At 43.8% G+C, this 17,609-nt stretch overlaps 1 protein-coding gene across 3 annotated transcripts in view; it reads right to left on the bottom strand.

Moving 5' to 3' along the window:
* PRKCE (protein kinase C epsilon) overlaps positions 1-17,609 on the bottom strand; it is a 604,085-nt gene that overhangs the window by 406,601 nt on the left and 179,875 nt on the right. For all 3 annotated transcript variants that reach the window (XM_059943431.1, XM_059943429.1, XM_059943432.1), the window contains exon 3: positions 5,236-5,299. In XM_059943431.1, the coding sequence (XP_059799414.1) occupies positions 5,236-5,299 (64 nt within the window). The remainder of the gene's footprint in view (positions 1-5,235; positions 5,300-17,609) is intronic.

Raw genomic sequence — 17,609 nt, forward strand, 5'->3', positions numbered from 1 at the left:
ATCTAGATAGAAACTACCAGTGGCAGAGGGTCAAGAGGAAGGCCTACCTCTCTATTTCAACCCTGAAGGCGGTGCTCTAATGCCTGCCATGGACACAGGTAAGAAAGATTACTAACCTGCTGGGATGAGTCCAACCAAGACTTAGTTATGGATCCACCTTACAGACAGCCTGAGAAGGAGCTGACCAGTCCTGAACTGGGACCATGGAAGTTTTCATTTCAAAGAGAGTGGAAAAGAGATCTGCTTATTTATGAAAGGGACTTTCTGGGTCATCTTTGGATTCAAAGCTATAAACTTTACCTTCCTATTTCTGTAAAAAGCTTCCTGAAGAAAAGAACTAAAATGTTAAAAGCAGTGAGGAGGTCTTTGTTGGCAAACTCATTATTGGGGCCATGATTAGGGTCATGATCCAGGCAGGGCCCTGGATGGTAGCCTAGGGTCTGGACCCAGCAGGGCCTTGTAATCAACTGTTTGGCCTCAGGCACATCACTTGACCTCTCAAAGTCACCATCTCCCACCAGGGGGGTAATACTTGCTATACACACATTATCATTTTAGAACGAAGCAAAGCAGGTTTGATCATGTCTACCTGTCTGTGCAACTTGAAAAAAAAGTCCAGAAGAGAGCTGCAAAGATGAGATAAGATTTCTAAACTCTCTCTTCAGAAAGGTTAAGGGGTTTGATTGATTCAGCCTGAAGAAGAGAGATTTAATAACTGCCTTCAAATATATGCAGGGTTTTTACCCAGGACCGATGAGAGTGTAAGGACAACATGTTCTGTCTGCACTGAGAAGAGAGGGCACAAGCCCAGGCTCTGACACGGAGACATTTCTAACATTAAGGGCCACAGGACACAGACAAGCTAAAGAATGTTCTTCTGGGAAATACATCAATGGGGGAAGGGTTGGGAAGAAAGAGAAAGAGAGAAAATGGGGCAAAACTATGGGAAGGTCTGAATTCTGCAAAAAGCAATCTCATAGCCCCTGCCAGATATAGATATTATTCTATGAATTGCCTCTTTGTCACCTTGCTCTGTTCTTGGACCTTTTGCACATGCCACACCCCAGAGTCAGAAACCTGCCCTCAGACCGCTTCCCTGGATACCCTGCCTGCTGCTCCTTGGCACTGGGTTAGAACGTTGCTCACCTCCCTGCCCTCAGGTCTCCAGGGCCTTTAGGATATTTATTGAGCATCACCTTTATGTGAGGGCACTGTCCTTACAGCAGTCCTATCACAGTACCTACCATACATCCCATTATCCCCATTGATGGGTGAGAAATCTGAAGCTCTAAACTAGTAGGCACTGGAGCCAGGATTTACATTCAGGACTGACGGACTCCTAAGGCTCTCTCTTTCTTCTCTCTGCTGCCGCTCCCAGAGAGGATACTGAATGCTTTCTGAAGCCTGTGGCTATAGAAAGAAGGGCAGAGGGCTGGATCCTGAGCCCACCTCTTCATCTTCTGCTTCCACAATATGCACTCACTCATTCCACAACCTGATCTAACCACAGTATTTGTGATGGACCTGCTGCAAAAACCATTCCAATTACTTTGTATCTTTGGCATTTTATTGGAGAAACAGTTTGGGGACCCAAACATACCACTGAGGCCCACTTCTTGTTCTTTCTATTGTTGTCTAAGACTCTGAAAAACTCTCCTGGGTGAACACGACACCTGGATGGAAGGTGGGGGAAGAAGAGCCTAGAAACCCCTGGGTCAGACCCTGACTGCCCCTCCTCTGGGAGCCTGCAAATGATGGTTCACTGTCATATTACTATGAAGAATAGAAGTAATATACAAATTACATCACAAAAAAGGAAGAAATATTAACTAATGTCCACAACAGGAAATAATAATTTGCACAATTGAGAACTACATCCATTGTTGTTTATGCTTCTGTTGCCTGGGCTAATTATGCTCTGATTTAAGTATCTGGTGATCCTGTAGCGCCATGTTTACGAGGAAGCCCCATGGTCATTACTTAAAGCAAACACTAAGAGGCACCCGAGCCTGGAGCAACACACAAAACATCCTAAGAAGGTTTACTACATGGGATAACATAGGTAAAGTTCCTGGCACTGTACCTGTCAATCCCTTCTACTGGCTACAGATATTAGCCAGCCTTCAGCCTTGAGCTCTGATAGATGTCTATTCAAATTATACCGATGATCAAAATTGCATAACCAGAAATGACCTTAACTGTCATCCAGCCTGACCCCTTACACCTGGGGTTAGGTTGCCTGGTTTAGCTAAAGCACACACCAGTCAAATCCCATTATGATGAACTGCACAGGACATGAAAGCAATGGAATTTTATTAAATAGTTAGAAAGCACACTAACTCCAGCTCTAGCAGACGTAAACATCCAGGCTTTCTACAGTGCGTAAGCAAGAAAAAAGAATCCTTTAGCACATCCCAGAAGAAGGGGGTGTATTCACACAGTCTCACCCCCATATCTTTCTCTGGGCTCTTTGGTATTTGCATGTGGTGTAAAGTTTGTGCAACTGCTACGAATATCTTTTTTTTCCATTGATGGGACTGACTGGAGCACTTGAAATAGGTGAGCTGAAGGGATGCTTGATGGCAGAATAATAGAGCGGTGAAAATGTCAGCTGTGCCTCATTTCAATTCTCTTTTTCACCCTTTCTCAGAATAAGAGTTAGGAATTTTCACTAAAGAAAGGGACCTAAATAAGAATCAGTGAATGTCCATAGTCTGGGTGTGACAACCGTGTTTTGCCCTGGACCCTTCCCATGCAATCCAGGTAGCAGATGTTGTGGCTACTCATTCTCCCATTCCTCTTCTTACCCTCTCAATCCTTCCAAAAACAAAGCCACCTCTGGGCCAGGAGCCCTCACAGTCCCAGCAGCAGGAGTGGGAGAACAGATGTGTAGAACACAAACAGAACACACCAAGGTCAGCTTCTAGGAAGAGGTTACTGGAAGTCCTTCCCACTATCCAGAGAAAGAATTCCAAATCCAGAAACAGCAGTTAAGAAAAAGCAGAAAAACTTCTTTTCTTCAGAGCAACACAGGCTAACACTTTACAGAGTCTGGCATGTGTCAGCATTTCTGAAGTAAACTCTATTTTCTTTAGATGAAAGAGATAAAAAAAAATAGGCTAAGAGTTCAGTCCAGTGAAAACTGCTTTGGTCATTCACATGCAATAAGCTGTAGAAGCAAGAAGAAAAAAATCAATTGCCTCTGATTTATTTATTCATTCATTTGTCCATATCCTTTCCCTCTAATGTTAAAAAGGATGTCTTCTATAATTTTGCAAGTCGTTAATCTTTTCAAAGAAAAAAATAATCCAAGCCTCCCATTGATTGCCCAGCATCTTGGCACAGGGAATACATATTTAGTTAATTATCCTGTTGCATATACATTATGTAAGGAAAAAGGGGGATTGATTTTGCTCAGCAAATGTTTCACCAGTATCAACAATCAGGAGATCACTGTAATATTGTGAAGTCTGGTAAATTTGGGATCACACGCTGTGTTAAAAGTAAGGCAAGGCTTTACATTACTGGATGCTTTATTTCTTAATCTGGGTGGCGGGTACACTGGTACCCATTTTATTATACTTTAGGCCCTTTTGTACATCTTGAATAATTCATACTAAATATTGTTAAATCTCCAAATCTTCTACAATAGTTTCTATTCTGGGCTGTTCAGAGCTGAGAGTAGAGAGGGAAAGTTGGAAACGCCAAAATGTAATTGCAATAAAGAGCAGAAAATGTTAAGAGACCAATTTTGGAAGGATGTTTAAAGTTTTAAACCTATGCCAAATAATTGAGATCTATTAAGAGAGAACTGAATTCCATCATGAGCTCCATATACATACAATTATTGAATTATTCTGAACACCTGTTGAAATCAGGTGATTAAATTAGTTAAATGAAAGTCATCAGGCCCCACTGTCAAGTGCATCATTTGACCAGCTCATTTAAATTTGCTTACATAGTCCCTCCTCCATTATAGAAACTTAAACTAGAGCTTCACCCCCAAAACTGTGGGGTTGTGACTTTGTGCTTATAATCCCCAGTATTCTGGGGAGATGCTGTAAAAGGCCCAAATCTCCCAGCCAGGAGCTGTGCCTTTCCCTTTGGGCCACAACCTCTAATCCCTATTTTTTCTCATTGCCAAGAAGAACCCGCCTGGCTCGTCCCATCTTTCTGCCATGACATTAAAGCCAATTGTTCTGTCCCCTGCCCACAGAGAGAAGAGGAGAAGAAAGATGGTCCCAGTAACTAAACTTTAGTCCTAGTTCCCAACCTCCCTAGAGCCCAAGTCTGCCACCATCTCCCTGTTTCCACGTGGAGAAGGTTTTATTGTCCAGTCTTCCCTTCTACCCCGACTGCTCAGCCCTCACCACGCGGCAAGCCTTGAAAGGTAGTAAGTGAGCAAAGACAGGATGGAGAGAAGAGGGTGTAAGAAGAAGAAAGAAGGAAAATCCAATGATCAGAGAACATTTATACCCTACTTAATCAGCTAGTGGGAAGCAGATATCCTCACCCCATTATTTCTCTTTAAGAGCAGAGCTTTGGCCTGGGTAAAGAACTGGTAAAGAGAAGTAACACTTCTTTATTTTTATTTTTTTGATTCAGTTATACACACACACATATACATAAAAAAAATGTATATATATGTATATATACATATATATATATGTATATATACATATAAATTCTTTTTACCTTATAGATTATTACAAGATACTGAGTATAGTTCCCTGTGCTATACAGTAGGTCCTTGTTGGTTATCTATTATATATAGTAGTGTGTATATGTTAATCCCAAACTCCTCATTTATCCCTCTTTATAGAAGTAACATTTCTGATTCTGAAATTTGACACCTCATTTGTTTCATTTCTGAATACCGTGAGACCAACTGGTGTTACTTCCTGGCCACCACACACACACACACTGACCCCACGCGCACCTCCGGGGAGTGCAGCCGCCCCACCGAAGCCTGCCTGGGCAGCCGCGCGCAGGAACGCCTGCTTTACTGGCCTCACTCCGTAAGTCGAAAATCTTCCCTCTGCTCCACCAAAGCTAACAGATGGCTGGTCCCTTTTGGTACACAGGCGTAAGCATCTTCAAAATAACCTTTTCCTTTAAAGGGTGCCAATTAATTAAATGTCACTGTAATATGTCTCAGCCAAGGAGGGAAGGGAGAGACCAAAAGACAAAAGGGTCAATGGACAAGAACAATGACGAGAGCTCACACTCTCCTACCTTCACCCGATGACCCCGAGAGATCAATGATCACATACACTCTTCCTTCTGGCTCCAGATCAATCTGCAATTAAGAAAATGACAGTGACTCTGTTAGTGCATTGTAGGGGCAACCCGAGAGTTCATGGCATTTCCACCCCAAACTGCTAAAACCTAGAGTCACAGCTTCATTCAATCCATGAATCTGCAACAGGCCGAGTGCTGGGTGAATGAGGGATGAAGGAGAATCAGCATTTGTGGAATGTCTACTATGTTCCGGATGCAGTAACAATGAGGTCTGATGCATACCCAACAGGTAGTGTCGTCCCAGTGGTTCCCAACTGGAAGCAATTTTGCTGCACAAGGGAAACCTGACATGAGGAACTACACTGGGGACACCTGACATAAGGAACGTTTTGGAGGACACGAAAGTATCTGGAGACGTTTTTGATTGTTACGATTGGAGAGGGAGTGGTGCTACTGGCATCTAATGGGTGGAGGTCAAGGATGTGCTAAACATCCTACAGCAGACAGGACAGTCCCCACAACAAAGGATTATCCAGCCCCAAATGCCAACAGTGTCAAGGTCGAGAAACCCTGTGTTAAACCCCGTTTCACAAATAAGGAAACTGAGCTCAAAGTTCCAAGGTAAATGGCAATGCTGGGATTCAATGCCAAGACTGCCTACAGAAGCCCCTGTCCTTTATACTACACAAATTGCTCACGGGAGATAAGAAAAGCATAAGACATTATTCCCACTCTCAAGGTGTTTACAATCTCACTGGGGAGTCTAAAAACAAAAACCAAAAAACAGAACAATGCTGAACCCAGCTTAATGACGAGGGACAGAGAATAACTGATAAAAAGTATCTGGTGGACCTGAAATCAGTGTGAAAGAGCAGCCTGGGAAGACTTCACGAAGGCAAGAAAGAGAAAGCACTCCAGGTGGAAGCAACAGAATAAGCAAAGGCTGGGCATGTGAGTGGTGCTTGTGGGGGACTGAAGGGCCACCATGCTCGGGGTATGCTGGCGCATGCGTGTTGCAAACCCCGGACTCTACCAGGGTTGTAAGGAGAGAGCCGATGTCGCTAAATTCTCACCACCAACCTTCTCTACCCACCCTCGTGCCCTCCCTCCCCACCTCCCAATCCAGCAAGCTACTGGCCCAATACAGAAGCAGGATGACGAGGAGAGCCAGAGGGGCTGGGCCGCTTACAGTCGACACCCTTCCAAGGTCTGCACTGTCCTCACAGAGACCATGTTCTCCCTGAGAGAGTAGCGACTCTGGAAACCCTGGATCACTGAGTACCCCTGTACCCACCCCCGCCTCCACAGTCCCATCTGTCTGTGCAGAGCTCCAATTGGCTCAGATGTGCCAGGCTGGTCTCCTCAACAAGCTGTGAGTTTCTTGAGGGCAGGAGCCACGAGCCCCTCCCTTTCTTTTCCATGGTCCTCAGCAAGAAGCAGGCACACATTTAACAAGTACTGCTTGGGAAGAGTTAGCCTGGTGAACACCTCCTGCTCCTCCAAGGTCAAGGTCAGTTATTGCCTCCTCTCTGAAGCCTTTCCAGATATTCCGAGTCAGAATTAACTACCCTCCCTTGTGTTCTTATAGTACACATACATATCTCAACCGCGGCTCCAGTATGTCTCTCTCCTCGGCTAGACAGAGACTATGACAATCCTATTTGCATCCCTAGTGTTTAGCGTACTGTCTGTTGGTCAGGAGACATCCAATAAACCTTTGTGGAGGTGGGAAAATGTTCTGTGTCCCAGAGCCTATTCTGGGATTATTCACTCCTGCAAGCCCCTTCCTTAGGAAGGAAGGAAGGCAGGGGATCTGTACTAAAATGATGTTCCAATGAGGCAAGAGGGGAAGAAGAGGCAGCTATACCAGGAGTACCATATACTCCCTATGAGGTAAAGACTCACCTTGAACGGATGCTCTCTGTGTCCCTCCCCCCGACATCTCACTCCACTCCTAATCCAGATTCCCTGAGCCATTCGTGAGCCTCTCTTTATTTCCAGACTCAGCCTCTTAGTGGTTGAGAGTGCTTATGGTTTCCCTCAAAATTATAGTTCCACCAACACGGGTCTTCAATGCCCCCCAGGTGAGGTCCCTGTGATACTGCAGGTACTCTGTCAGGGCAGAGAGTGAGGGAGGGCAGGGAGCTCTCAGGTAGCCCCACAGGGACCGCTCACCTGGGTTTGGGATCTTGAGCTTGGGATCCAGATAAGAACCAAATAACACACTGGTGATGCCAAAGAGTCCACGATTTCAGGTTTCTGGGTAAAGAAAATGTTCTCCACCACCTTCACCACTAATACTGTCCCGTGCCACAAGCATAACCTGGCCCCTGCACTGTATTACAAACAGGAAAAACAACAGAGCCCAACCAGAATCCTGCCCCTGCCACAGTTCAAAAGTATCAGGGGCCCCCTTGTCCGAAAGCATGGAATTTAAATAATGTGTGCCTCTTAGAGATTAGGTCATCCCTATTAAACCCCGCCGGCAAAATGAAACACTTTCTCATATCCTCCAAGCCAAAGATTTCCCACGACTGTGGATTTCACTGGCAAAGTACAATGGTATCTGAGAAAAGCAGGGAGGGAGGCAGCAAAGGAATGAGATGGGCCGCGAGGCCTATCGGAAGGCAGGCAGCGTGCCTTTCTTTGCAAAAGGGGAGTGAGAACTCGTGGCGGGGGACAGGTCATTGATGATAAAATGTATTAGGATATTAACATTCAAGATAGCAATCAGAAACCATTTTAGCACCCTCTGCTGCCTCAGTGCCGATGAACTGCATTTTCAAACAGAAAAATAGAAATTAAGCTATTAAACATGCCAAGAGCAACAAAGAGCTTTGCAGCCTGGGCAGATGGCCGCAGAGCACTGGCTGAGCGCCAGCCAGCCAAGTAAGGAGGCTCTGAGAATCCATGCAGGGTGGTGGGACTTCAACGTGGATGACTAGAGGGGTTATCAGGTACAAAAGGGGGTGGAATGCCTGGTAACTTCATGGCCAAATTAACTTAATCACAATTCTGTTCACAATTATGTGGCCCGGATAATGAAGCAATGTCGGTGCCCAGCCCTGCACAACCACTGCAAGCTGATAGCTGGCATCACCACCAGGCAGCTGGCACTACATAAAAGCAGGCCTCCTCCCTCCTCCCAACCATTCCCAGGGTTTCTTCTCAGCTCCTTCTCCCGGGCTTCAGGTTCCTCCCAATTCTCCCAGATGCAACCCCCTTTATCAAATCTCCTTGAACCTCATACCTTTATTTGATGCACTTTCCCAGATACTATCTCTGTTTTTGACTATGATTCTCTTTCAACCTCCAGCTGAGGCCAGAAGCAAGGCAGCAGAACCATGGGGGAGACAAACACAGCCTTTGGAGTCACACCAGGACTGAATCCCAGTTTTGTCACTTACAGGTCAGGCAATTATTTATTCTCCCTGAACTTCAACCTCTGTCTCTTCATCTGTGAAACAGGTTATTGTAACAATTCCATGAGACACACAGGCAAAGCACTTGGCACTTAGGAGTTACTCAGTATACGGTGGTTAACAGCAAACTTACTGGCTCTCTGGCCTGAAGCAAGCAACTATCTTCTCTAAGACTCAGAATGCTCCTCAGTGAAAGGAGCTAATAACAGGTCCTGTGACACTGGGGGCGTCACAATGTAAAATGTGAAAATCTACGTACAGTGCATAGCATGGTGCCTGGCACAGAACACTCGGTCATTGTTGCTGCTATTGTTATTAAAAAGCCAGGTCTTCAAATCTGTTACTTAATCCGATGTGATGTTCTTTCCACTCTAGGAAACTTCCCACCCACCAAAAAGCATTTTCTTGCCCCAGATTGATGTTATTACATATTATTTCAGGACATCTGATGATTTTACAGTGCTGTGAATATCAGATGTAGAAATAAGGTGAGAATTTCTCACCCAGCTCTGGAGGAAACCCAGTGGGAAAAAAGGCTATAGCCCTGGTCATCAGAGGGTCATGAGGTGATTACGAGAGGAGAAGCTGAGGATGACCATGTATTGTCTGAGCACCTGCTAGGCCTGGGACACTGTATTGAGGTTTCACCTGCATTAGTTCATCTAATCTCCTGGGAGGCCAGCAATACATATTCCCTACTTTTCAGATAGAAAAACTGGGGTACAGAGAGCTTTCAGCCGGATTCCCACGCAGCGCTGCTGCCTGGAGCACACAGGAGAGATGACTCTGACAGCGGGAGCTCCCATCTCAAGCCCCACAAAGCCTTCTCTGACAACTCAGTCTCAGGGTTCTCATAACTCTAAGCCTCTGGCTGTCCTCCGTGGGTTCATTCTCCTTCTCAGGTGCAACTGGCTCCCCAGCCAGGCCGGTTTAAGTCAGAGCAACGCGTTGAACATCTTGCCCACCCTTTCCCACCCCCCCCACCCCCCCAGAGCCCTTGAGGAAGGTCTGGGCATAAACAAGAGCTCCATTCCTGCGAGTTAGGTACAAAGCAATGGGGAAAGAGCCCAAACCACAGAAACCAGGAAAAAGCCATCTCTGAAAAGCAAAAAGACACACAGGCACTTTTTGGGGTGGTGCCTGAGCATTCACAAAGTCCTTCACAAGCATTATTTCATTGATTCCTCACAATTAACCTGTAAGGTAACAAGTATTATTAGCAACATTGTATGTACGAGAAAACTGAGGTTAAGGAAGATAAGCAGGGCTAGTGAGAGCACACACACGGCACAACTGCAGGGGCACCATTCACACGGTAGTCTCTGAGGACAAGTCCTCCGGAGCTGAACAGCCAGAGGTAAGAGGCAGAGTCATAACTTGCACCCTTAGCTCCTGATTCTCAGAATCCTATCCTCCTCCCAGCACACCACACCTGTCCAGCAAGAACCCTGACCACTGGACTAGCACCCCAGCCATGCAGCCTGCTTAGCTGTCACCGCTGTGTGTCACTGTGACCCATAGGTGTCTGTGTGCCTGTGTTTGGGGGTAATCGAGTTTGAGACAAAGGAGGCAAGAAATTCATAGTCAAGCTTCCTCCTGACCATAGGCTCAACTTTCACTGGGGACCTCTAGGCAAACCTCTCCTCAGAACAGCCCGCGAGGGTCACACAGACCCAATTTGAGCTTCACTTCCTTTTCCATCTGTTGTCAGGCACCAGGGCCTAGAAAGAAGCAAAAGGGAGCGGGGGGGTGGGGGGAGGTCAGAAAAGGATGACTCCAGAAAGGAGGAGAAGGAGGAAAAGAGGCTGCACTGCCAATGTTGCACCCATTAAGTCCTAGATAATAGGCTGTTTCTTTTTTTTCCTGGAGGAGGGTGGGGAGTGAAGGAGGAGGAGGTGGGAAGGAGAAGAAGAGAGAAGACTCAGAGCTTCTTTCCCAAGGCAGAGGTCCCGCTTCCCAAGGTCTGCACCCCCTGGATTGCTGGCTATTTTCCCCTGGAGGCCTCTCAGGCACGTACTGTCCCCAGAGGTGCCTGGCATGGAAGAGGCAAGCCAGACAGAGCAGGAGATCTTCAAGCAGCCCCAGCTGCTGCTTTTGGAAAGCACAAAACGTGCAGGCGCTATGATGGGCAGCTCTTGAGCAGCTGCTGGGTGGTGATTTTGGAGCTAGCCACCAATTACACTAAAGACTCTTCATTTGAGGAGTTGCTACTAGATCTATTGGTAGAGTGCACTGGCTAGTTAAAAAGCAGAGGGTGCACATGTAATTAAATATTTTAAGAGCTCCACTCGGTTCACAGGCTTCGAATAGCACTTACTTTCATAAAACAGGAGGAGAGGAGGATTGCTCCTTTCTCATATGCCTTCCATGGTAGTGCAAAGACGTTATGTGGGCTTTCGTTCTGCCCTGAAGGGCAGAACCCTGTCTGTCTAGCACATGGAAGGGATTTAATACATATTTATACATGTTGGCTCAATGGACGAATGGCCCGATTTTAAACTGGACCTGCACAGCTGAATTATGGAGATGATTTACTTGGGAAGCCATCAACCTGTACAGAAGTGTTCCTAGCAGCTTCATTCATAACAGCCAAATACTGGAAACAACCCAAGTGTCCAAGAACAGATAAATGAATAAGCAAACCATGCTGTATCCATATGACAGACTTTTACTCAGCAGTAAAGAATGAACTCCTGGTACATGCAACAAAACAAATGCTATGGGAAAGAAGCCAAACGCAAGAGATTACGATTCCACTTACATAATGTTCCAGAACAGGCAAAACGAATCTATCGTGACAAAAAGCGTATCGGTGATCTCCTGGAGGTGGACATGGGAAATGGATTCAAAGAGGCACAGGGGATGATTGAATGATTTTGAGTACTGTATTTTACAATAGTAAAGTATATATTCAATAAAAAAGAAAAGAGGCACAGAAGGACTTTTGGGGAAGATGAAAGTCTTCTGTATGTTGATTGAGTGGCGGTGACATGAATGTATACGTTTGTTAAACTGAATAAAGCCACACACTTAAAATGGATGCATTCTTTTTTTTGCCTGTAAATTATACCTCAATAAAGTCGCTTTTGAAAAAGGAAAAAAAGAAGTCATCATTTCACATAAGGATTGCTCTACAATTTTCCTTTAAATAACAAATCATCTTCCCACCCTCAGGGCATTTAAGATTTCATATTCCATTTTTAAAAATAAAAGGGTTCATTCAGAGTTTTTCAAGAACACATCTGTCACCCAACATAATGTACACCTACCTGTGTAGGCACACATTCACACACCCACCCACGTGTGCAAAACACACTCAAACCCACCTTCTCTTGTCTTCTGTGATCAAAATACGGTAATAGCAAGAAAAACACATCCAAAATGTAGGTTCCCTGCTGAATTATTTAAACCTTTCTCTGTGTGGATCTCAATTTCCTCATATGCAAAACAAAAAAAATTAGGGCGAATGCTCTAGAATGGCTTTTAACAACCTCAAGGACCTAAATATCCATGAAGAGGAGACAGCTTAAATAAATTATGGGACACCGTTTGGTAGATCTCTATGCAAGCCCTAAAAAAAGAATAAAAAGATCTAAATGTACTGGCTTATATGAAACTATCTCTGGGATATATTAAGTGGGAAAAAAGTATGGTGTAATGTGTTTCTTATGCTAGGCTATCATGTGAATAAAATGGGTGTGCATGTGGGTAAACACACACAGACACACACACACACTGTCACACTTGTTTGGCATAGATTATCTCTAGAAGGAGTCTTAATCAACAGGAAACAGGGGTTGCCTCAAGAGATGGAAACTAGAGGATCGAGGGGTGAGAAATCAGAAAGGGGCATTATTCTTCACTCTATGCTCTTTTGAACCATTTGATTTTTAAAATCGTGTCCTTGAGTGAACTTGTCACAATATTTGTCAACACCTTTTTTCACTACCTATTTCTAACCCAGTCCCCCAGAGAGCAGCTTGCTTCGGTTCCCAGACACTTCTTAAAGAAACGCCCCTCAAAATTGGCTGACACATTGCTTGTCCATCCCCGGTACCCAGGTCCCAGACACCAACCGAGCAGCAGCCATCATCTCCACATGAAAGTCCCGTTGGCTGGACCGGATGCCTACCTTACAGATCCCAGCTCCCCACAGGCCACAAATGGAGTAAACTCAAGCTAGTACCTGCTTCCTCTTTTCAACAGGCGCAGAATAGACCCAGAGAGCTGGCTCCCTCTGATGACAGAGGTGGCTAAAAACAAATAAGTCTGTGTACGCAGATGCTTTTCTGAGCTGAGAAAACATCCAGAAGTGCCAAACCTAATGTCAAGAGTGTGCAATGGCTTACGAAGCATTGCCTGGTCATGGTGTCGTTTTCGTTTTCCTCTCTTCTTTCAGGGAAATGGCAGTACATGACTGTACTCCCACTGACTCCCACGAGGAGATGCTGAGTGCAAACAGCAGGAAATGTAGCCACTTACCCTCAGTGTTCTGAAGTGAAAAATACCCACTACCCATGCGCACTTTGCATTTTGCTTTGCAGTGCTCTCTGTCACTGGGTGCACTTTTATCCATGTGTTTTATTCCACGTTTCCTATTTTTTACACTAAGCCAATTGCGGCGATTGAGAGTCAAGGCTCTGAAGCTAACCTACCTGGGTCCAAACCCCAGCTCTGCCTGTCACAAGCTGTGTGGCCCTTGCTTCGATTTCCTCATCTACAAATTGAGAATGTCATTGGCACCTGCTTCAGAATGTTGGGAGGATCAAATGAGAGGGTGAAGCACTTGGAGCCATGCCTAGCACACGGCTAGCATCCTCTAAATGTCAGCTGTCAAGTCATTAGGGTTATTTCCCGCCTAGACTGTGAGCTCCTCTTGGGAAGAGCCACGTGTCCCTTGGTGGGGAGGTTTCCACAGTTCTTGATCCACAGCTGGGCGCATGGCAGGGAATCAGTAGAGACTCCAAGTGGAACTGAATGGATCCACGTGGAGCAGAGCCGAGCTCAGTCGGGAGCTCAAGATTGTGCAACCAGAAAAATTATCTCCAGACCAGGAACTTTTCTGTCTCTGTTATATCACAACCTAGCAGGACCTTTCACCAACAGCTGCTCACAAAGACATTCAGTTCCTGACTCCCTTCAAAACCTAAGACATTATAATTGTTATTCAGCACTTTGAGCTCCTCATGGAGACTCTTTTATTCATAATAATAATCACAACTCTAATAAACACCCTTTATTGAGCACTTTACATGCGTTATCTGAGTGAGGGAGGCCATATCCTTATCTGAACCATTTCAGGAATGAGAGAACAGAGAGGCTCATGGATTTGAGTGGCTTGCCCACATTCTCACAGCTTGAAGAAGAGCAGCCTGAATTAAGGCAGGGCTCTCCGACTCCCAACCCGATGCTCCGGATACCTTGGACCCAGCCAAGGGCACGGACTCAAGGAGATCCTGCGGAAAGAACACATCGTGAGCTGTTCAAGGAGTCCATGCTGTGTGCGTGATGGTGGAGTCACTTCTTGGGCACAAGAACAATGAAAGTAAAGCTTTTTCATTGTCCTCCTGGAGCTCATAGTTGAAGGAATACTAATCCCACAGCAAAACAACTGGGAGGCTCAGACTATGAGACACAAACACAGGGTAGGACGCCCAGCTTCAGGGAGTAAATGCCCTCTTGGAAATATTGCTGTATTGGGATTTTCTGTATAGCAAGTCCTATTTGCCACTGCTTTGCATCGTATAGTTGGAAACATGTCCAATGAGGAAGAGTTTTATAAAAATCACAGAAGCATGAAAGCTAACAGTCATAAGCAACTTTGGAATCACTTGGTTCAAATAAGCAAAGAAATACAAATTTAAACAAGGGTAAGAATTTTTTTCTTTTGCCTAACAATTTAGCCAAAGTTTCTTTGGGGCTATGTATCCTTGTGTTATTTGTTTATTAATATATAAACAAAATTAAGTATCATGATGTGTTCGGTTTTTAAAAATCAAAACTTACAATGAGAGGCAGCGTCTCTTGCCCTATACTCCCCAGAGGGAGCCAATTTTAATAACTTCTATTTGGGTTTTTCTGGTCATCACTGCCATGTCCTTAAACAAAATGTTTATACCTCAATTTCCTGATTTCTTGTTTTAGACATTCACTCTTGCCCTGCTGCTGTGAGAGATGAGGATTTAGTTCACTCACCACCTCACTCCACTTTCCTCCCTTCACAAAATAATTACACATCGCAATTCTCAGTTCCTTCTCTATTCTTCTTTACAACTGCAAAAAAAAAGCAATCTAAATGTCAATTTCTTGTTCCATCGACTATAGGCAATATCCCTTGACCCTACACATTCTAACTGGAGGACATGAGTGCTTCCCGCCCTCCCCACCCTCTGCATTTTTACTGTTATACTATCAACATTGACAAAACTGACATTTTTTTCTAATTGTAGTTGAGTTCCATGCTTTGTGTATATGCTGGTTCCAAAATCTGAGGATGAATTAATCGTGTTTACTTAATATTATAACTTTGTAAATGATATCACATATACTTTCTTTTCCACAGGTCCAATGTGACAACTCATCTACCACTCAATGGAGAATATACCTAGCAGCAAATTCGAATGGATTCTTTTTTTTTTTTTTTTCACTCTACCAATTGCCTTTCTCAGATCCTCAAGTTTCCCCTGGGTCCCCTTCTCTCAGGGTCTGCCCTTCTGGAGACCCTCACTGTCCACTTTTCCCTAATCTGGGCTGACTACTCTCTGGTCTCCTGCACAGCTGTAGTACCGTGACTTATTTTCACTGCTCTGCTGGAAGCAGTCACTGTTTCTGGAATCCATCATCTTCCTTGTTCTGGGTTATTCCCTTGTTTTTGCCAGTAAAGTACATTCTGATTGAAATATTGATTAAGAGTGCATAGAAAGCTAGCTTTCTAAGACCTTGCATGCTTGTCCTCACACATGATTGATAGTTTGGCTGGATATAGAATTCTAGGTAAAAAAAAAAAAAAAAAGAAAAAATCATTACCTATCAGAACTTTCTTCTAACATCAATATTGCCTACGGACTCTGATGTCAGCCTGGTTACTGTTGTTTAGTATGTGACTTTGTTTTGTTTTCACTCTCTATAAGTTTTAGCATCTTTTTTATCCTCAGCGTTCTGAAATTCCAACATGATATGTCTCAGGGTATCTTTTTTTGATTCATTGTACTTGTTCTTTTGATTCATTGCATTTGTGGGAGATATTCTTCTAATTTGTCCTTTGCTATTGGCCTCTTCATTTTCTGTATGAAACTCCCATTATTTGGCTATTGGACCAGTAGAATTAATCCCTATGTCTCTTACTATTTGTTATATATATTTCCATCTCTTTTCTCCTTTTAGTCCATATTCTAAATTTCTTTGAGTATATCTTACAACCCTTCCACTGAACTTTTATTTCTGACAATAGTATGTTAAGATTCCAGAAGCACCTTCTTATTTTCTGCAGCTTCTTTCTCCTCACAGCATCCTTTTCTTTTTTTGTTTTATGGACACAACCTATTTCTGTGAACACAGGGTTACAGAGTGGGAGCTGGCCATGATAGCAGGGGTCCCCACCATCTATGATAGCTCTCCCCAAACCATTATTCCGTTGCTTTTTAAAAGAACCTTCCACTTTCTGACCCTGGGGGTCAGGGTCTGGCTCCAGGTCCTTCAGCAGTGAGAAGAGTGAGTATACTCACTACACATGCCACATACAGACTTTCAAATAGTCACTTGCTTTCAGCTGCACATCTCACTCCTGCCTCTGGGGTGACTACAGTTTCCATGCCCAGAGCTCCTTAAGGGTCCTGCAGAACAGCTGGCTCTAGGCTAGGCTCCGGTAGTCCCCCGCACATGTTCTGGGCTGTGGCTCCTTTGTACTTCTATTCTGCTCCGTAGTTTCCACGCTGCCCTCTCCTTTCTTTTCCCAGAAATTCACTGAAATAGCTTAATGATGGCATCCTTCTGCTTACTTACTAGTTATAAAATTGTATCCCCCCTGACCTTTTTCCTTTTCTGTTATCTAAATGGGATCTTGAGTAGGCAAAGCAATAAACATATTTGCTCCTAGACCACCTTGAATGAAAATTCCAAAAACTCATCATCTTAAATGATATTATCCAGGGCTGGTAAGAGTGGAGGAGAAATAGGCCCCCTTACACACTGCTAATGAAGTATAAATTGGCACAAAATTTGTAGGGTAGTTTGGCATTATATAACAAAAATCCTTTGACCTAGCAATTCCATTTCTGGGAATTTATCCCAAATCACACATGTGCAAAAAGATTTAAATACAGAGATCATTATTACAACATTTTGAAGCGCGTAAAATTAGAAACTAATTGTCCAATAATAGCAAACTATTTAAATAAATTGTAGCATATTCAAATCATTAGATACCATGCCATCACAAAAAAAATCTTGCAGAATTATATTTAATGGCATGGAAAGATATTCAAAATATGGTATTAAAAGTGGAGGAAAAATGAGATTATAAAGGAATATATTACTATGATCCAATTTTTAAAAAATGTGTGTAAGTAGGTACATATACAAAGGAAAAAACCAGTTATCTACAGGAGAGTAAAATAATGTGATTTTTTTCTTTGTGCATATCCATAGTTTTTCTAAACTGTCTTTTAAATCTTCTACTTTCTATTATAACTTTTGTGATAAAAAAAAAAATCAAACAATAAACTTGTTGCTTGAAGGACATTATGTGGCTCAGTCCCCTCATTTACAGGTAAGGAAACTGAAGCACAGCGAGGTCAAGCAACCCACTCAGGCATCTCAGTAAATTAACCATAGCTGGAAAAAAAAAAAAAAAAGATACTCAGTTGTCCCGATTTTCACTGCAGAATTCTTTAAGGTGCAAGTTAAAAATGGGACAAATTATGTTAAATTTACTTACTTCTTTAAAAG

The sequence above is a fragment of the Balaenoptera ricei genome, chromosome 13 (genome assembly GCF_028023285.1).
Source record: "Balaenoptera ricei isolate mBalRic1 chromosome 13, mBalRic1.hap2, whole genome shotgun sequence".
Classification (NCBI taxonomy): Eukaryota; Metazoa; Chordata; class Mammalia; order Artiodactyla; family Balaenopteridae; genus Balaenoptera; species Balaenoptera ricei.